Consider the following 16287-nt stretch of genomic DNA (forward strand, 5'->3'; position numbering starts at 1 on the left):
AAAATGCATATGCCGTAAAATTTAAAAGACCTTAAGTACTACTCAAGACTGTGTCCTGAAACGAAGCGCCCTTAAGAAGCGGGCGATTATAAAAGCGAGCAAAGATGTCCGAGGAACTGCTCCAGCCAGCCGTACGCCTGATCTCGTCCACACTAACACCTCTACTAGCGGCGAGGGAAGTTGAAGCGTGACGAGTAGAGTGTGCGGAAAAGATACTAGTATCAATTCCGGCTGAGCCTAGCAACTCCTTAACCCAGCGAGCTAATGTCTGAGCTGTCACAGGCCTATGCGGGGTCCGAAGAGAAATGAAAAGAGCTGTACAGCTTTCACTGCGCAAGGCGGATGTGAATTGCAGATAAAACTTCAACAGAGAAAAAATACAGAGCTCTGGCCTACTTTGGAAGGGCCTAAATGAGAGCAAAGGCTGAGATCTGCCGATTCCCGAGGTCTTTAAACGCGAAGGGATTTTAATGATTAAGGAGTCTGCGAAATGAATATTAGAGATCTGGATGGCTGCAAGCGTCTGCATCCTCTGCGCGGTAGTGAGAGCAAGAAGTGTGATGAGCTTTCTAGATAAACATTCTAGAGAAAGGCTTTCGTGGGGATATAGAGAGGCCAGATAGTTAAGAACTGGAGCTGGATCCCAGACGTAGTCGTAGCGAGGGCGTTGAGGTTTCAAGGCCGCAACTCCTCGAAAGAATCTCTTAACGAGAGGGTGAGAGCCTACCTCATTCGTCGAAATCAGCGATATAGCTGAACGGTATGAGTTTAGGGTGGCGTAGGATCCTACCCCTAAAAGCTGGGATGATAAAAAATCCAAGAAGACCGGTACTGACGGAGTGAAACAGATAATGTCCTTTTCTTTGCAGAAATTCCACCAAAGCTTGATAGGCTTTGCATATTGGGCTATAGTAGCCTCGGAAAGAGAAGCAAGCATTGTAGCTATTGCCTGGGATGGGGTTCCTCTGTAGGCAAAGGCCTGCCGGATAGCTTCGCGGCAACCAGGGTAATCCTGTCCCAGGCTGGGTGAAATTGCCTGAAAGGAGATGACAACATATTAATGTTGGGTTTGAAGCAGATAGGACGACTGACCCTAATGCGATTAAATAAAGGGAACCATGGTTGGGCTGGCCACCACGGCACGACAATCACCCCCTCAGCTTCGTCGGAGATAATTTTGCGTAGAACCTTTAAAATCAAGATAAAAGGGGGAAATGCATAGAAATAAAAATCACCCCAGTGTAACGAAAAGGCGTCAACTGCCTCTGCGAGAGGATCTGGAAGCCAAGAGACAAATCTAGAGCATTTGTTATTGATAGATGATGCAAATAAGTCGATATCGAACTGCCCGAAACGACGATTGATTATAGTAAAAAATCGATTTTCTAAAGTCCATTCAGTCCCCTCGGAGATTACCCTAGACTCGGCATCTGCCTCGCAATTTTGGGCTGAAGGAATGTAAGCAGCATAGATAAAGATATTCCGGTCTGCACACCAAGTCCAAATTTCCCTAGCTAAACTGGATAAAAGTGGAAATCTTATGGAGCCCATGCGATTGATGTAAGACAAAGCTGTAGAGTTATCTACTCTGAGAAGAATGCTGGAGTTTGAAAGCTGCGCCGCAAAACACCGAAGAGCGTGGAAAACGGCTAGAAGTTCCAGATAATTAATATGGAACTGCTTCTCTTCTGGTGACCAAAATCCATGCGAACGTCCCCCCTCGCTACATACAGCACCCCATCCTGTGAGGGAGGCGTCAGAGAAGATCTCAAGGGTGAAGAGACCTGATCTGATGGGATTCTCTTGAGATTTGTCCGCAAAAATGTTCTTCCACCAGTGGAGATCCTCCCTGATCAATGAAGGAAGAGACATTTGGGCCTCGAAGTCGCCTCCTGCGGACGTAAGGGCCAAAAATTTCACCCTTTCTAAAATTTTTGTGTGTAGCATGCCGTACTGAACGGCTGGGCAAACTGAAATCAAAGAGCCTATAAAACTGGCTAAATAGCGAATTTTACAACTGTCCCTGGTAAGAATATCCCAGGTCCTCTGGAATAATTTTTCCCTTCTGTCAGGGGGGATGGAGACTGTAAAAGATGTTGTATCAAAAAGAAATCCAAGGAAGCGACAAGATCTTGTTGGGCTGAAAACGCTCTTGCGTACGTTTATGAGAAAACCTAAAGATAACAGTAACTGCCTAGTTGCTCTGATATTCTTTCGGCATTGATTATACGATGGTGCTATGAGGAGAAAATCGTCCAGATAGATCACCGAAGAGAAGCCCTTAACCCTGAGGAAATATGCGACTGGCCTTAAAATTTTAGTAAAGATGTAAGGAGCCGACGCCAGGCCAAAGGGTAGGACACGAAATTGGTAGAGTTGACCAAGAAAACGAAAGCGAAGGAATTTCCTATCGTTCTGGTGTACCGGAACGAGGAGGTACGCGTCCTCCAGATCAATGGAGGCAAGATAATCACCTGGAGAAATGAGGCGAATTACAGTCTTCCAGTCCTCCATCTTGAAATGCGGTGCATGAATAAACCGATTGAAGCCCTTCAGGTTGAGTATAAATCTGTAACCTCCAGAGGGTTTTTCAATTAGGAAAAAAGAGGACAAATATTGACCCTCGCAGTCCACAGTCGGCTCTATTGCTCCCTTAGTTAAAAGTCTGGCAATCTCCTGGGAACAGCGCTGCTCCTCGAGGTAGGTTAAGAGAACAGAAGGTTCTCTAGTCTGAGAGGGTGGTTGCTGGATGAAGGGTAGCCTATACCCCGAAATGGCTTGTAAAATCCTTGAATTCGAAGTAATTGTTTCCCATTGGGGTCGAAAACGGGCCAATCTGCCGCCCACAATTACCTCAGCGTTGACTAGTGTCTCCTCGACCTCGAATGAGACCTGGGATAGTACGGACGGCGATTTGTGCTCGCCCCTGGCCTCCTGGATGCCGTCCTCGAGCGAGGCACAGGGGCTCGGGCATTTCCCGAACTAGACGGCGCTGCACGTACTGGCTGAGAGATCGGCTGCTGAAGCCGTCTGGATATCTGCAACGGGGCTCTGATGATTTCCTTAGATGATTTCTGCATTGCTGCAACCTTCTTTATTTGATCTCCGAAGGAGGTTCCGAAGAGGAGTTCATCCGAAGGGATAGCATTCGCCGTGTCCTTGGCTGCGAGGTTAAGCGCGGGCATGATTTGTGCCCGTCTAGATTTAGACAATCGATGGAAAAGGTCAGCCAGGATTTTGGCACCATCGTTAACTTTAGCCACTGCTGAACGGACCTCCGGGGTGAGAGATGATTGATTGGTCGGGCAGAGAAAATCTGAAATAGCCTCGCCAAGGGCGCAAAGGGCTCTGCCAAGCTGTTCTTGATTTTTGCGGGCAAAATCATCCCTCTTGATAACAGAATTCCCTTTGAGAGCCACACTGCATTCTTGATTTAATGCGGGGGCTTTGAGAAACGCCGCTGTTTCTGGGGGAGAGTATTTTTTAAAAAGTAGTTCACGTTGATCCGTGACTAGGCCAGAACGCGCGAGATCCTGCCACGTCTGGGTTACCATCTCGTTCCAGACAGAAACTTTCTCAATGTCTCGCTCTCCAAACAATTGTTTGGCCAGAGAGTCGGCGGTGACCTCGCCGGAGACAGAGATATCCGGGAGTGAGCTAGGCTGAAGCAAACCATGCTCAGGGCCTGCGGGGGGTAACTCCTCCTCACCTGCATCACTTACCACTGCAATAGACGTACGAAGTTGATGAGACTGTCTAGGAACGCAGGTTGTGTCGTCATGCCGTCTGTATTTCGCAAATACAGATCCAGCAGTATTCATACACACCTGATGGGTCCGCTGGCACCAGGGGTGCCTCGAGACTGATATCCGAGTTAGATCTCGAAAGAATGCGTGACCCTTGAATCATCTGCGGGGACGCAGAGACAATAGATTGTTGCGGGGAGGGGCGACGGGGTGCCCTAACCTCACTTTGTGAGAGGATGTCAATTAGGCGTGACATTTTTTCCTCCAAACCCGCAATCTTATCTGCAGACGGTGACCTCCTTCTCTTTCTGGATCTGTGAGACGTCTTTCCCATCTCTGAAAAAGCAAGAAATCACACTATTGAGAACTAAGAAAAAAGTACGAGTTGAGGAATCGCACAACAGGAAAACAATGATGATCGTCAAGACAACGGGGCGCAGCCTGAGTGCAGGCAGGTGGCGCCCTTTTTGAATTTGTCTTCAAAACCTGTTGAGGATAGCGCAGCGGAACGCTACTACAATTATATCCATCCGGACGAGACCTTGCATAATTAGGTATTATTTGTTGATGTTATAGCTTATCCTAATTTCTCGTTCCAACTCTAATAATTACGAAGATTCTTTTCCGGACTGCCTCGAGTAATTCTATTTTCTATAACGATACTATCTTAACCGATACATTAATTTGCTCATGATATCTCTATAATTACATCTTTGACATACACGCGTTATCGTTGCAGATTTTTAGTCGCGCAGAAACCAGCTACGTGTCCGTCATGTATTTAATACGTCGGTCTTAATCGCTCTGTCAAGCCGCATAATAACTCGATGTAGTGTTAATTAATCGAGCTGCATAATTGCGCATACAAGGCATATATCGGACGACGTTATTATCTTCCCTGCGTCCTCTCAACGCTGCAACGGTGTTCATCGAATTTTACGAGTGTCGGCGACCTTCGGTCGTATTACCGCGCGGAACGAGGAGTTGCGGTCAGGGCCGGCAAGCAAACCGACCGCTTGATACCGCACACGGGATGTCGCCATAAAAATCTTTATGGACCGTGGTGATCCTCGTTGACGACGCACGGCGAGCATATTACGTATATGGACGTATCGCACCAAGCCTTACGCGGCTCACGCCATAATGAAAATAATGAGATCGTGTCTCGGGATGGAAATCATTAGCTACGTTCCTTCGATCCGCAGCGAGAATTTTGCAAAATTTATAAATATTTGCGTAAACATTTGAAATAAAAGATATAACTATAATAATGGAAATAAAATAATATATATAAAGATGTAATTATTTCATCTGAATAAAATATAAAGTTAATATTTTGCAGATAAAATTTAAATTTTGCACTATACGATAGAGCGATTTTTTCATATGATTCAATTATACTTTTTATATTTATAAAGCGAATATTGTATTTTAAAAGAAAATAATTATCACATATATATATATATATATATATATATATATATATGCGTGTTAAAAAATCATGCTGATAAATGTATGTTAGCAAAGCAAAATGCTTTTCCCAGTATTACAGGTTCAATAGCCGAGATAGATATCGCTAAAGTAATTAGCTATCGTCAATGAGCACTAGAGCTATCTAATCTTTGGCGTAGAAAATTAGAGTGACGTTTTACGAGTTGTCTTAATGAACCGTCTCAGGCTTCCGCGATAGCGACGGTTTAAGAACGATACAATTTAACGTCGACAATTAATTCGCGCTCGCGGAACGTCGCCGCGAATGAAATGACTTCCTAGTGTTCGCGTAAGGCGCAACAAGTGAAGAGGAGACGCCACGATTCTCGGAGTACATGTGTGTGTGTGTGTGTGTGTGTGTGCCATGTGTATACGTGTGCGAGTCTCGTCGTATTCTTGTTTTTAGCTCTGATCAAGTTTTAGCCCTGGCCACTAAGAAATTACGTTGTACATCGTATCGTCGCGCGCGTAACATAATCCTCCCCTATTCAAAGTGCGCTCAAAGATAGCGGAGTCTTATATCCGAGATAACTCTGAGAGTGTTAATTCACTTGTGTGAATGAATTCAATTATTTTCACGCTATAGACGCAAAACTAATTTCTGCATTTATTTGTAGCCGTCAAAACATCAAAATTGACGTGGGATATTTTTACATGTACAACATAGATATCCGAACGAAAGAAAATTAACTAAAGATTGATTTAAGTATCTCTATTTATAAGTATCTCATTCGATTAAATTTTTTAAATTTATGGGTAACTGCGTAATATGAATATCGACTTTAATTTTACTGTGTCCTCAATTTTCATGATTTTCATTTTCCTTTTTTAGCTGTCGATGTGCGCTGTGATAGCGAAGGCTCTCCTCATATATTCTCTTTGCGTCAAAGATCAAGTTTTCTTCGGTCATAAAAAGAGGCATATATCAGCGAGACAAACTAAAAGGGGACGATGAAACCGGTCTGTTAACGCGTGGTCGCGTAAACTTGAAGGGAATCTTGAGAATCGGGCTTGTGCGCCGGTCAGTGCCGCATAAATTCCCGAATTAACGTGGAATTGTTGATAAATAAGCGCGAACGGAGATATGCGCGCGGGAACGCGCGATTACGCCCGTTTCGCAACTTACCGTTTGCAAGATTACGGTGCGGCATAGCGGCTTTCCGGTCACGCGCGCACACTTTATTGCCGCTACGATGTATCGGCGCAACGCATAAACCTGGTGTTATTTTGTAACACGTCGCCCATCAGATCGTGCGGGAAGCTAAATGTGAAGGACCATGGTTTTTCATCGGCATTGATGATAACTATGCAATGATTGATGCGAGTCTGAACGTTGTAAGTTTTTGTAATATATTAATATGTTACGAGCACGCGTGACTTCACAGTCGAGAGGAAAGCTTATGCAAAATTTATGCGATGCATTCACGACAAAAACTTTCAGTTTTGCGCTCTATCTTTAGATTTGCTTAATGTGAGAACTTTGATGTTATATAATTATCAATTCATGTGAAAAAATAAAATAAAACGACAAAATTAAATAAATAAATTATTCATTAAAAGTTAAGAATAATAGTATTTCTTTCTTCTTAAAATACTTGAAAATTTTTTTGAACATTAATTTTCAATATAGTATCGTAAAGAATTCTGCAAAATAAAGAAAGGTTATTCTTGGGATTTTTGAATATTTTAATCCGCTGATTATTACAAAATCTCATTCGTCTCGCCGCTCAATCTTTTGCAACGTAAAATATGCATATTCGATGTGACACTCCCGCGAAAAGAAGAGATAAATGCCCGATAGTTGCCGCGCGCCCGGCGGAACCTGAAGAGCCGCGTTCTCAAACGGGATGGATAAGTTGCGATTGGTCGGCTTTATACCGGGACACTGGCCAAGATTGGACGATACGAGGTCGCAGGTGTTCGGTTCCAGGCACGCAAACTAAAGAACCGTCCGGAGAAATTACCTTCATCTTCAGCGTCTTGAATCCTTGAGCTCTCCTCTCGATTGCGTGCCACAAACAACATTGGACCGACCGACTGCTAACTGAATTTATAAGCTGCGCTCGTGATTGCGATCAAAACGACCGATTTGGTATACGATGCGCGAGACGAGATATGTTAAGATCTGAAATAACGGCGTGGAGCCGCAGGATTTCAATGTAGAGTCAATCAATTAATCAAGAATTTCAGTGTCGGCTTACTTTCGAAGCCAAGTCGGGAAGAATGTTGTAATTCGACTGTGTATTAACTCAAAGTATCTTTGCTAACATTATTATTTAATTAACTTTCTATAATTGAAACAGCTGTATATGGACTTGTAATTATTATAATACAAATGGAGCTTTAATTGCCATGATTGTGAAAAATCTTACGTATAAAATTGCACATCGTATGACTAATTTATTCGAAATTAAAAACAAACATAATTGATTTTTTTTTCTTTGCACTGTTCTTGATATACAGAATCCTGATTGTCTTTCGCGTATTTATTATCCTATAAATAATATTAATCTCCAGATAGGGAGACCACCAACCATAATTATGCGCCCTTAGACTTGAAATTACAGAATGGAACACGCACAATCTCTCGCACGCATAATCTGCGTATACGGACGGGCGTATAGGAATGTATGCGCGCATCATACACGTATCTGTACATGACACATATAGCGCACAGTACGTATCGCTCGTCGTAAGGGGGTTGCGTGGCTGCTCGGAAGGTCGAAGGGGATCCGGGAATCGAGGGGGGAGGGACATCAAAGCGAGATTGGCCGTGTAAACCTGCGAACAACAAAGTCAGTCCCCTCCCTTACCCCTTCTGCCTTCCCCCGGTCCTTGTGCTCTTCCTCATCGTGCCTCGTCCTCGAATCCCTTGTTACCTCTCTCCTGAACCTGTTCAGACCGTGGACTAGGGGACATCAGATCCGCCCAGGACGTACCTCGCTCGGAGGACCCTCGAGAGTGTCGAGTATATGCACTGTAAAAAAAAAATTTATCGAGAGCATTAGGCCTGGGATAAGATTGGAATTTTTTCGCTGTGTCGAGGATAAAAATGCAATGGTTCGACGGGCGAGTTGAAGATCCAAGAAAAGAGGAGATAATCGTCGCAGTGATATAGTTCTATAATTAAATTATTCGATATATCTTTATCGATTATCCGATATTGGATATTAGCGAGTCTTGCAAATCTCGGTGCACTTAATATCCTGGTATTTGTAGACAATTATAGTATAAACATTGTATAATTAAATTATTCTCATTTATTCCCGGAGTTTCAGATTATAATTGAAATTAAATTTCCTAATTGTTAGCATCCGTTGAGATGCAGTATATTAATATCCACGCAAAAAAAAAAACAGAGTTTATTGAGAAATATTTGACACGATATCCCGGCGCCTATTTTCATCCGGCGCTCGGCAGCAGACCGGACGTGGGAAAGATCATATCGGAAAGTCACAGTTACGTTACGGCGGAATTCCAGCTTCGCACCGCGCGCGGCGATTTCCTCGCGGAACGGTGGAAGCGCGCAAAAGTATCGGGCAGCGTGACTCGCACCGTTCGGTCGACAAATCACCATTAATGGGTACCGCTGAGCGTTAGAGGCTGGCGTACGAGCGTACGGACACGGTCGAGGGATCGATTGGTATACGCGTTTTGCCTTACGGGCGACCGTAGAGCTCGCTTGAATTATGCATCGGTCTGAAAAGAGGATAGACAGAGACAGGGAGAGAGAGAGAGAGAGAGCGAGACGCGTAGAGAGGCGAAACGCGCGCGGGTTAACCGAGTCGTTAACGAGCCGGCAAAAGCCACCGCGTGAAACAAAGAGAGGCGGCCGCCGAGAAGGATGCCGAAACGTTGAAACTTTAAGTTATCACGCTGAACTTTTTAATGAAATAAATTACCCGCGGAAAAATGCCGCGACCGTGTCGTTTAAACGCTATGGCTTCAACGGCTATGGCTGCGCCAGTGCGTTACGTTGCGTTGTTCGGTCGGCAAGATTTATTCACTCGGTTTATCTTCGACAGCTAGCTGTCGACTTACCGGGAACAATTTTTTTCTTTGGCACGAGATCGGCCGGGCATGTTTCCTGAATGCGTTCCGCGGTAAATTATGCAACGGTCCGAGTCCATGGCATATTTCGTCTCGTGTGTGATAGAATGGAAAGATATGAGGAGCCAATAAAGTATGAAGGGGCGGCGTGATTAATGGTTCTATCATTTAGAATTTAATACCACTTCATTAAGATATTCCGCGGAAACTTTAAAAGGGTGTCTCGATGGGCAAGCGAGATAAATGCTCGCCATTCTCAAGCTTCTGCAGTTTAAAAGCGCCATGCGAAATTCCGTCCGCGGATAATTGGAACATCAATAATATTATGGACGTCATTAATATAATGTTAATTTAGTCTGCGCGGTGATATCAAATTTGAATTACATGACGCGAAATTTAGCTGTATTTATAATATTATTAATTTGCATGGAAAATATTACAATATTTCCCTTCAAATATATGTATTACGTTCTACTTTTTCATTTTGCCAAATGGAGAAAATCAATGATTTCATTATTTCGTGTCGTGTCTGATTCATCTTTCTACTAAGTTACTGATTGGCAAAAGCCAAGCGCGACCATATTTTAATTAAAATTATCCTGCTGGATTTCAGCGTGAAATATGTACGGCACGCCACGGTGATTCGTTAAAATCCGCTCTCGTTAATTGCGCTGCTTTTAGTACTCGCCTCTCCGGTTTTCATGTCGCATCGACATACAGTCGCGACGTCTACACGACGAGATTGCGTTCTCGAAACGCTTTCGAGAAAGATCGATTTCCTTTCAAAGGGCCGGTCAAGGTTATCCCGATCCCACGCTTTCCAACGGGCTACTGATCAATGCATTGCGTCACTTCTCGTTACACAAAGTCCAAGTATCGATTAATTTTGATTGAGTTACAAATAGCCGAAAAAGATTTCGGAGGCGTGCAAAAAAGAATATCTGTCGCTTGACAAATCATTATGCATGTGTACTGAATCATACTGGGTGGAAATTTCATTTTTATAAAGTGCTTTTTATTAAAAGTGTAAAATAAACACGTTTTTATCATAACTGGAAATACGGCTCCCCTTAATTTCATACATATTTTATGAAAAATTTTAAAGTGCCTTATTCAATAAACTCCGCAAAAACGAGCCATATTTGGCGCAGTCCATCAACAGCAAGAGTAATGGGGATGATGAACGTATATATGCATACTCGTGTATGCGAGCGGCGATGCATGGTTCTATAAAAGGTTCATGCGCCACGTCGCGCGATAATAAAAGGTTGCCTCGAGAATGAAAGTCTACGGTTACGTTAGTGTCGTGAAATAATCATCTTGGACGATGGCATCTGGTAAGACATACTTTCACGCGCGCATCCCATAAACGGCGTGTGCGCAGAAAGTGAATCACGCATATCACATTGTGATCACTTCAAGATTCCAGACGGAAATTTTAATCCTTTGTCGTGTAAGAATTTTTACGATAAGTAAAATTACGCTTTGAGGAACGCATTTGGAAAAACTAATAAAATACATCAAAAATATTCACTGAGAATACAAAAAAAAAAAAATTATTTTATTTCAAACACCAGCGGAAAATATTTATGTATAACATATGCATAATTTTTTTGCAATTGATTATTTAATTTTACAAGGCAATTTATAAATTTCTTTATTTTATTTAAATAACTTTCATGGAGCTTGCGGCTCGTATTTCATTCCGGTCGCGTGGTACGTGAGAGATGTGCAAATAAATTTATTACACCGAGAGATTACATATATTGCATTCATGAGCAGGTACAACATGGAACTGTGACAATGCGCTCGCGACAAATTGCGCGACCGCGGCAATTTTCCTTCTTGCCCGGCGTCGTGGGGGGGAAAAACGTTTTCCCCTCTCCCTTCACTCTCCTAGCTCGCGTTCCGTATTCAGTTAAGGCGAGTTGTAACGTATTCCCCAGTTTTGGCCCGTGCAAAACAATCGCTCCTGGCGAGAGTGCCGCCGGTCCGCGCATCTCGCACGCTCTACCCTATAAATGGAACACCGAAATCCCGGAAAGTCGGCCGCGCACACGACTCCGATGCGCGGCTTCTTCGTCGCCGTCGGCATCCTCGCCAACGTCGCCATCGTCGTCGTCGTCGTCGTCGTCGTCGTCGAGCAAGTCGAGCGGCTTAAAGTTATGGCCTCCGGCTTCGTCGCCCGCCCGCTATACAACGGTCCCGAAGTTTTCCTCCTCCCCGTTGCCGCCACCGGTGATTTACGCGCTCGTACATCCGCGACTTCGCCCTATATACGTTGGCCCTGGGCCCAGCGCGCGGCTTCTTTCCTTCTGCTCGGCCGAGTCCGCTTAGCCCCGTTTTCGCTGCTCAGACCGAATTCACCCCGATCGACGGGGGTTCGTCGCTCGCGCGATTCGATTTGTCCCCGAATCGTCGATCAAAATTTACGAAAGTAATAAGGACGTGGTAAGAAAAGCGAGATGAAATTTATGAACAGGATAAACGAGTGTAAGAGTCTTCACGCTAGCTGGATATATTCTTGAAGATTTGTTAGAATTTTATTGCTTTTTTTTTTATTTTAACACTTTTGAGTAATTAAGATAACAAGAAATCGATGATGCAATACAGAATAGCGCTAATTATATATGCTTTTTAATGAAGTGTACTTTGCCCTGCAATTTTTTACAAGACTCATTAAATGAACGATCGTTTTTTGCGATTCTGCGAGTATTAAATTGATAGAATCTTTTTCGACGGCAATAAGAGGGCGAGAGCGGATTTTGTGCTCTTATGAGAAAAAAAATGCAGCATCCTGCCACCCACGTCGACATCAGATATCACATCTTCGTGAAGTCCGCGCACACCGCGCATTATAGTCCTCTCTCTCTCTCCGCCGCTGCGTTATAGCAATTGCTAACGACTGTCTGCATATACGGTCCCGTAACATTATCCTCCTTCCATAGCGGTAATGAGATTTGCATTACAGTCGATCGCGAACGCATCGAAAGTAGAACGTCATTAAATTACAAAATGGCGGCCCGCATTAGCGGTGTAATTGAAATAAATTAGAATCCACTTACGCCGCGCCTCGCTATGTACACGCTGCCGCGCGCGATAGATGAATTTCAGCGCTCGAATAAACTCCGTTATGCTGATGCAACACTTATTTATCCTGTTGATTATCCAATTTTTGGCTTAGCTGCAAGTTCCCTAATTTTATTGCCATCGATATCTTCCGCCAAAAAGTCTTATGGTAATCCGTGGAAACTTGCTGAGAAGCTACTAAGATCCGCTCCTTTTGATGTAATTACTATAAAAATTTATGGACTTTACATTACTTTGCTTAACGCGTTCTAAAAACTGATAGAAGTTATTTTTACTATTTTGCCGATTTGACTAACAATCGTTCTACGTATTAAGGCCCGATGGCTTGGATTACGTGCAATCTCGTTTATAGAAATGTAAAGTTTCTATCTCTTGATTGGAATTTTAAAATATTCTCCACTCGCCCATTCGATGAAAAGTTAATTTCACGAGCAATTATATCCGTTTTAAACTTGTTTTACAGCAGAAACTATATTTTAATCGGACTTTTCCTTTATTCCGGAAACTTTATAGATCAGATGCTCGCAAGTACGTGCTTCCTCAATGCCAACTCGTGGACATTCATTCTCATCCGCTGCCTTCGGCGCGATTGTCACGACGAATCTTTGGCGATAGACCGAATCTCGTGCGATCGGGTGGGTACGCACGTATGGCGGACGTATAGAATCTCTTGAGATCGAACGGCTCTCCTCCGATGGACGGCGGAAGAGAAGTTTCGGAATCGCTCGTTACATGCAGCCCATGTTCCCGAATAGGATGTCACGTCGCCGTGGAACGTGCGACGCGGGCCCTCCGCCTACCCACCTTGCCGTTCACTCTATCAGCCTCCCCCCCGCGTGCCTCCCACCCACCCACCCACCCACCTTTATGTGTATGTGTTCTACCTCTTTCCCTCCACCGATTGGTGTCTCGCACTCAGGCTCCTCTGCGGTCGTATGAGCGCGAAGCGCACCCGTGAAACCCGTGGGTTTCTCGTAACGCCGCGCGCGTCCCCGTCGCCCCTCCGGTACTCTCCCGCTTCCGTACGACATCCATAATGTCTGTCTATTCACTCGACCGAGCGCGCTGCCTCTGACAGCGTATGAATTCCAACTTGAATATGTATTGTCGGCGCCAAATTAATATATACAGCCGCGACCGCATACCCCCGCGACCCCCCCTTTTCATCCCCCTGCCCCCCCCCCCTTTCCAGTTGCACCGTCTCTCCATCACTTTTCCTCGTCTCTTCCTTCACCACCGCTCGCACACTGCCTTTCTCCGCGCCGCTTCTAAATGTAATTTAATAATGTCTGCCGCCGCCGACGCTACCGGGGCCTCCTCGGGATCCTCGTGACTCAACGACGCGGAATAACGATTTTTACAAGGAACCGTCGGGACGTTAACTCTCTCTCTTTCTCGCGGCGCGCCTTACGGCGGATTAATATTCTCCGCTGCCTAAGAAGCGAAGAACGGAATACGTCGACTTTGTGAGACGGGGAATTAAATTTCACGGCGACGCGCGCGCGTACCGCGCCCGACGCGTTATTGTTTCTAATTGAAGGCTACGCGATAAAAGAGCGTAAAGAGGCGTAAGGATTAGACGGGGAAACTTCGGCGAGTGAACGGACGTGCCATTAATTGCGCGTAAATGTGGTGAATGTAATTTGTGAGGAAGCAAAGTTTGAAAATCAATGCATCTACATTTAAAATTACAATTTGATCTCCGATGGATACAAAACGTAAACGATTTAAATATAAAAAGATATTCACTCTAAATTAAACGAAACTCAGATAAATTGGTTTAAATGCAGCGAAAATGTTAATAAAATAATGAAACTAAAATTTGATAAGAAGACAGAGAAATGTTTACCTTCATTATTCTACGAAAAATGTTATTTTAATATAAATTGTATAATTTCAGATAATATATATTAGTATAAATAATTAATGTCTCGAAACGTCCAGCGTTTAAATTTCAACTATAATATTTACTTATGGAGCTTTCTTTCGCGTGATGTGAAATTGTTTTTCTCATACACATGTTCACAGCTATTTTTTAAATCGTTTCTTCAACATCGTCGATTTAGAATTCATCATAAAGATAAGGACACAGGAAATTAGATATTCCACAGAGCAAATGCAATGTGGGGATTTAAACGAATGAATTTACGGTGAATACAAGACGAGATCAGAACCAATCGTCAGTTCCCAGCATTTACAGTTCGTCAGATAGCGCTTTGCATTTCGTTACGCCTCATTACCTAGATTTACGAAGACTGAAATAGGCAGAACCGCACGCGAATACAGCGACTCTAGGAAGCAGCTAATCGGACGAATCAACAGAGAGCATCGGAGAGGAAAGAGCGGGAAACGAAGAAATCGTGCTCTCAATAATAATCTTCGTCGAGAAAACTTTAAGCCGGAAAACGCGAAATTATTGAAGGGAAAGAATAACGAATGCTGAATTATGAACCACACCTTGTTTTGCCAACTAACAACAGGATTTTTATTCTTCGCATAAAACGTCATTTTTTATTTTTATTCTGAACAAATTCACATTATAAGCTTAATTTAGACACCGTTATTTTGTTATATCACATAGTTTAATATGTAAAATCCGAGTTATTTCGATCTTTATTTACGTATTCGCGTACATCCGAATTTACGCACTATTTGTTTTAAAGATTCATTGCGCGTTTCCTCTCCGAATCTTTCGTCACTTATTCCTTTCTCTGGCTTTCTTCCGTGATCACCTTCGTTCCTTCCGCATTCCGCGTTGTGTCTCTTCGTCCGTTCGTCAGCTGTGATGCGGTAGATGCACGGGATGACGTATTGACACCTCCGTCCACTCATCCTCGCCATTTATCGCGAATAGAAGGCTCGAACTACTCCGCCACTCCACTGAGCGGACACGGCGGATACATATTTCACGGCGGGCAAAGCCCATCGACGCGTTTCACCCCGCTCTAACATCCGCCATATCGCTTTTTCTTCGTCGTTCGCTAACGCGTTTGTCACATAGTACCTTGTTTTCCAAGATATCTAGCCGAGAAATGCGCAATGAAATGAAGAATCTAATCTATTTTTTACTACTTCTCAATCAATATTTTGCTATAAAACATTATTCACGATGTTGTGAGTGAAATCTGTAAATTATTCGTAAAGTTATATTAATATATAGTAGAATTACGAAATTTTGCACCACATTGCATCACATTGTGCAAGATAGTCCAATGTTGTAGAAAATGCAAATAATTTTTAAAGTCAAACAAGCTTTGTCTGACATATTTGTAGATACAAAAAATTCCTTTATTTATGTATTTTGTGTATTTTGTGTATTTTGTGCGTAATGAATCGTCAATCCAAAATTTTGCTGAACAAGTTCTTTCAAAAAATCCATCGTGTTTTACTGACGTATTTGTGCAAGAACGTGTGAACAACCTGATTGGCACGCATGGAAGGATCAAGTTCATCACGCTTGGGCGGCTTATGTTTGCTTTTATTAGACATTTCTTTATTTTATAACGGAAGGATTTATAGGTCTTTATGGGTCACCGAACGTCTATTACGTCCATGTTAGCACGCGATCAATTAACCCTCTCACTGACTTGACGGAAGATCTGCTAGTGCGGAGATTCGTATCGTGATAGCGTTGTCCAGCAGCGATTAAATTTAGCACGGCGAAGGAAACGTCGGGGATACACGTGTTATCGACATATCCGTTTATTTGGTTTCGCCTTTTTTTCTCAATCGAAGATTTTATTTCTCTCGCGAATAATTGCTTCGTGTAAATTTCGAGCGGCCATTCGGTCGCTCATCAATGTCACCTGTCATTACGGTGTGTATCATCGGCATCTACCAGCTTTGACGTTTCAGTCGATATCGTTGAACGAATTAAAATCGTTGAGATTTATACGAGACGGTTCGGTGC

General features: G+C 43.5%; 1 protein-coding gene and 1 long non-coding RNA gene across 2 annotated transcripts in view; both read right to left on the reverse strand.

The window, feature by feature from the left end:
* Positions 1-942: 942 nt before the first annotated feature.
* On the reverse strand, positions 943-3909 carry LOC105678035 (uncharacterized). The gene is made up of 5 exons (XM_067348071.1): positions 3828-3909; positions 3003-3724; positions 2475-2934; positions 1496-1892; positions 943-1036 (listed from the first exon to the last, which is right to left on the reverse strand). Exons 1-5 carry the CDS (start codon positions 3907-3909, stop codon positions 943-945), a joined length of 1755 nt encoding a protein of 584 aa, XP_067204172.1.
* A 3547-nt stretch (positions 3910-7456) lies between these two features.
* LOC136999427 (uncharacterized) overlaps positions 7457-16287 on the reverse strand; it is a 220981-nt gene continuing 212150 nt past the window's right edge. Inside the window, exon 4 of the long non-coding RNA XR_010889803.1 lies at positions 7457-8214. This is a non-coding gene — a long non-coding RNA (uncharacterized lncRNA). The remainder of the gene's footprint in view (positions 8215-16287) is intronic.

This window comes from Linepithema humile, chromosome 1 (genome assembly GCF_040581485.1).
Source record: "Linepithema humile isolate Giens D197 chromosome 1, Lhum_UNIL_v1.0, whole genome shotgun sequence".
Taxonomy (NCBI): Eukaryota; Metazoa; Arthropoda; class Insecta; order Hymenoptera; family Formicidae; genus Linepithema; species Linepithema humile.

Bases quoted from the DNA above. Each gene is read 5' to 3' on its own strand.
- LOC105678035 (XM_067348071.1), bottom strand. From the start codon at position 3,909: ATGATTCAAGGGTCACGCATTCTTTCGAGATCTAACTCGGATATCAGT. The intron at 2,935-3,002 runs GTACGTGCAGCG...GACGGCATCCAG, and splicing joins AGCAGCCGATCTCTCAGCCA to GAGGCCAGGGGCGAGCACAA. The intron at 1,037-1,495 runs GTGTGCAGACCG...ATCTCCTTTCAG, and splicing joins GCTAGGGAAATTTGGACTTG to GCAATTTCACCCAGCCTGGG.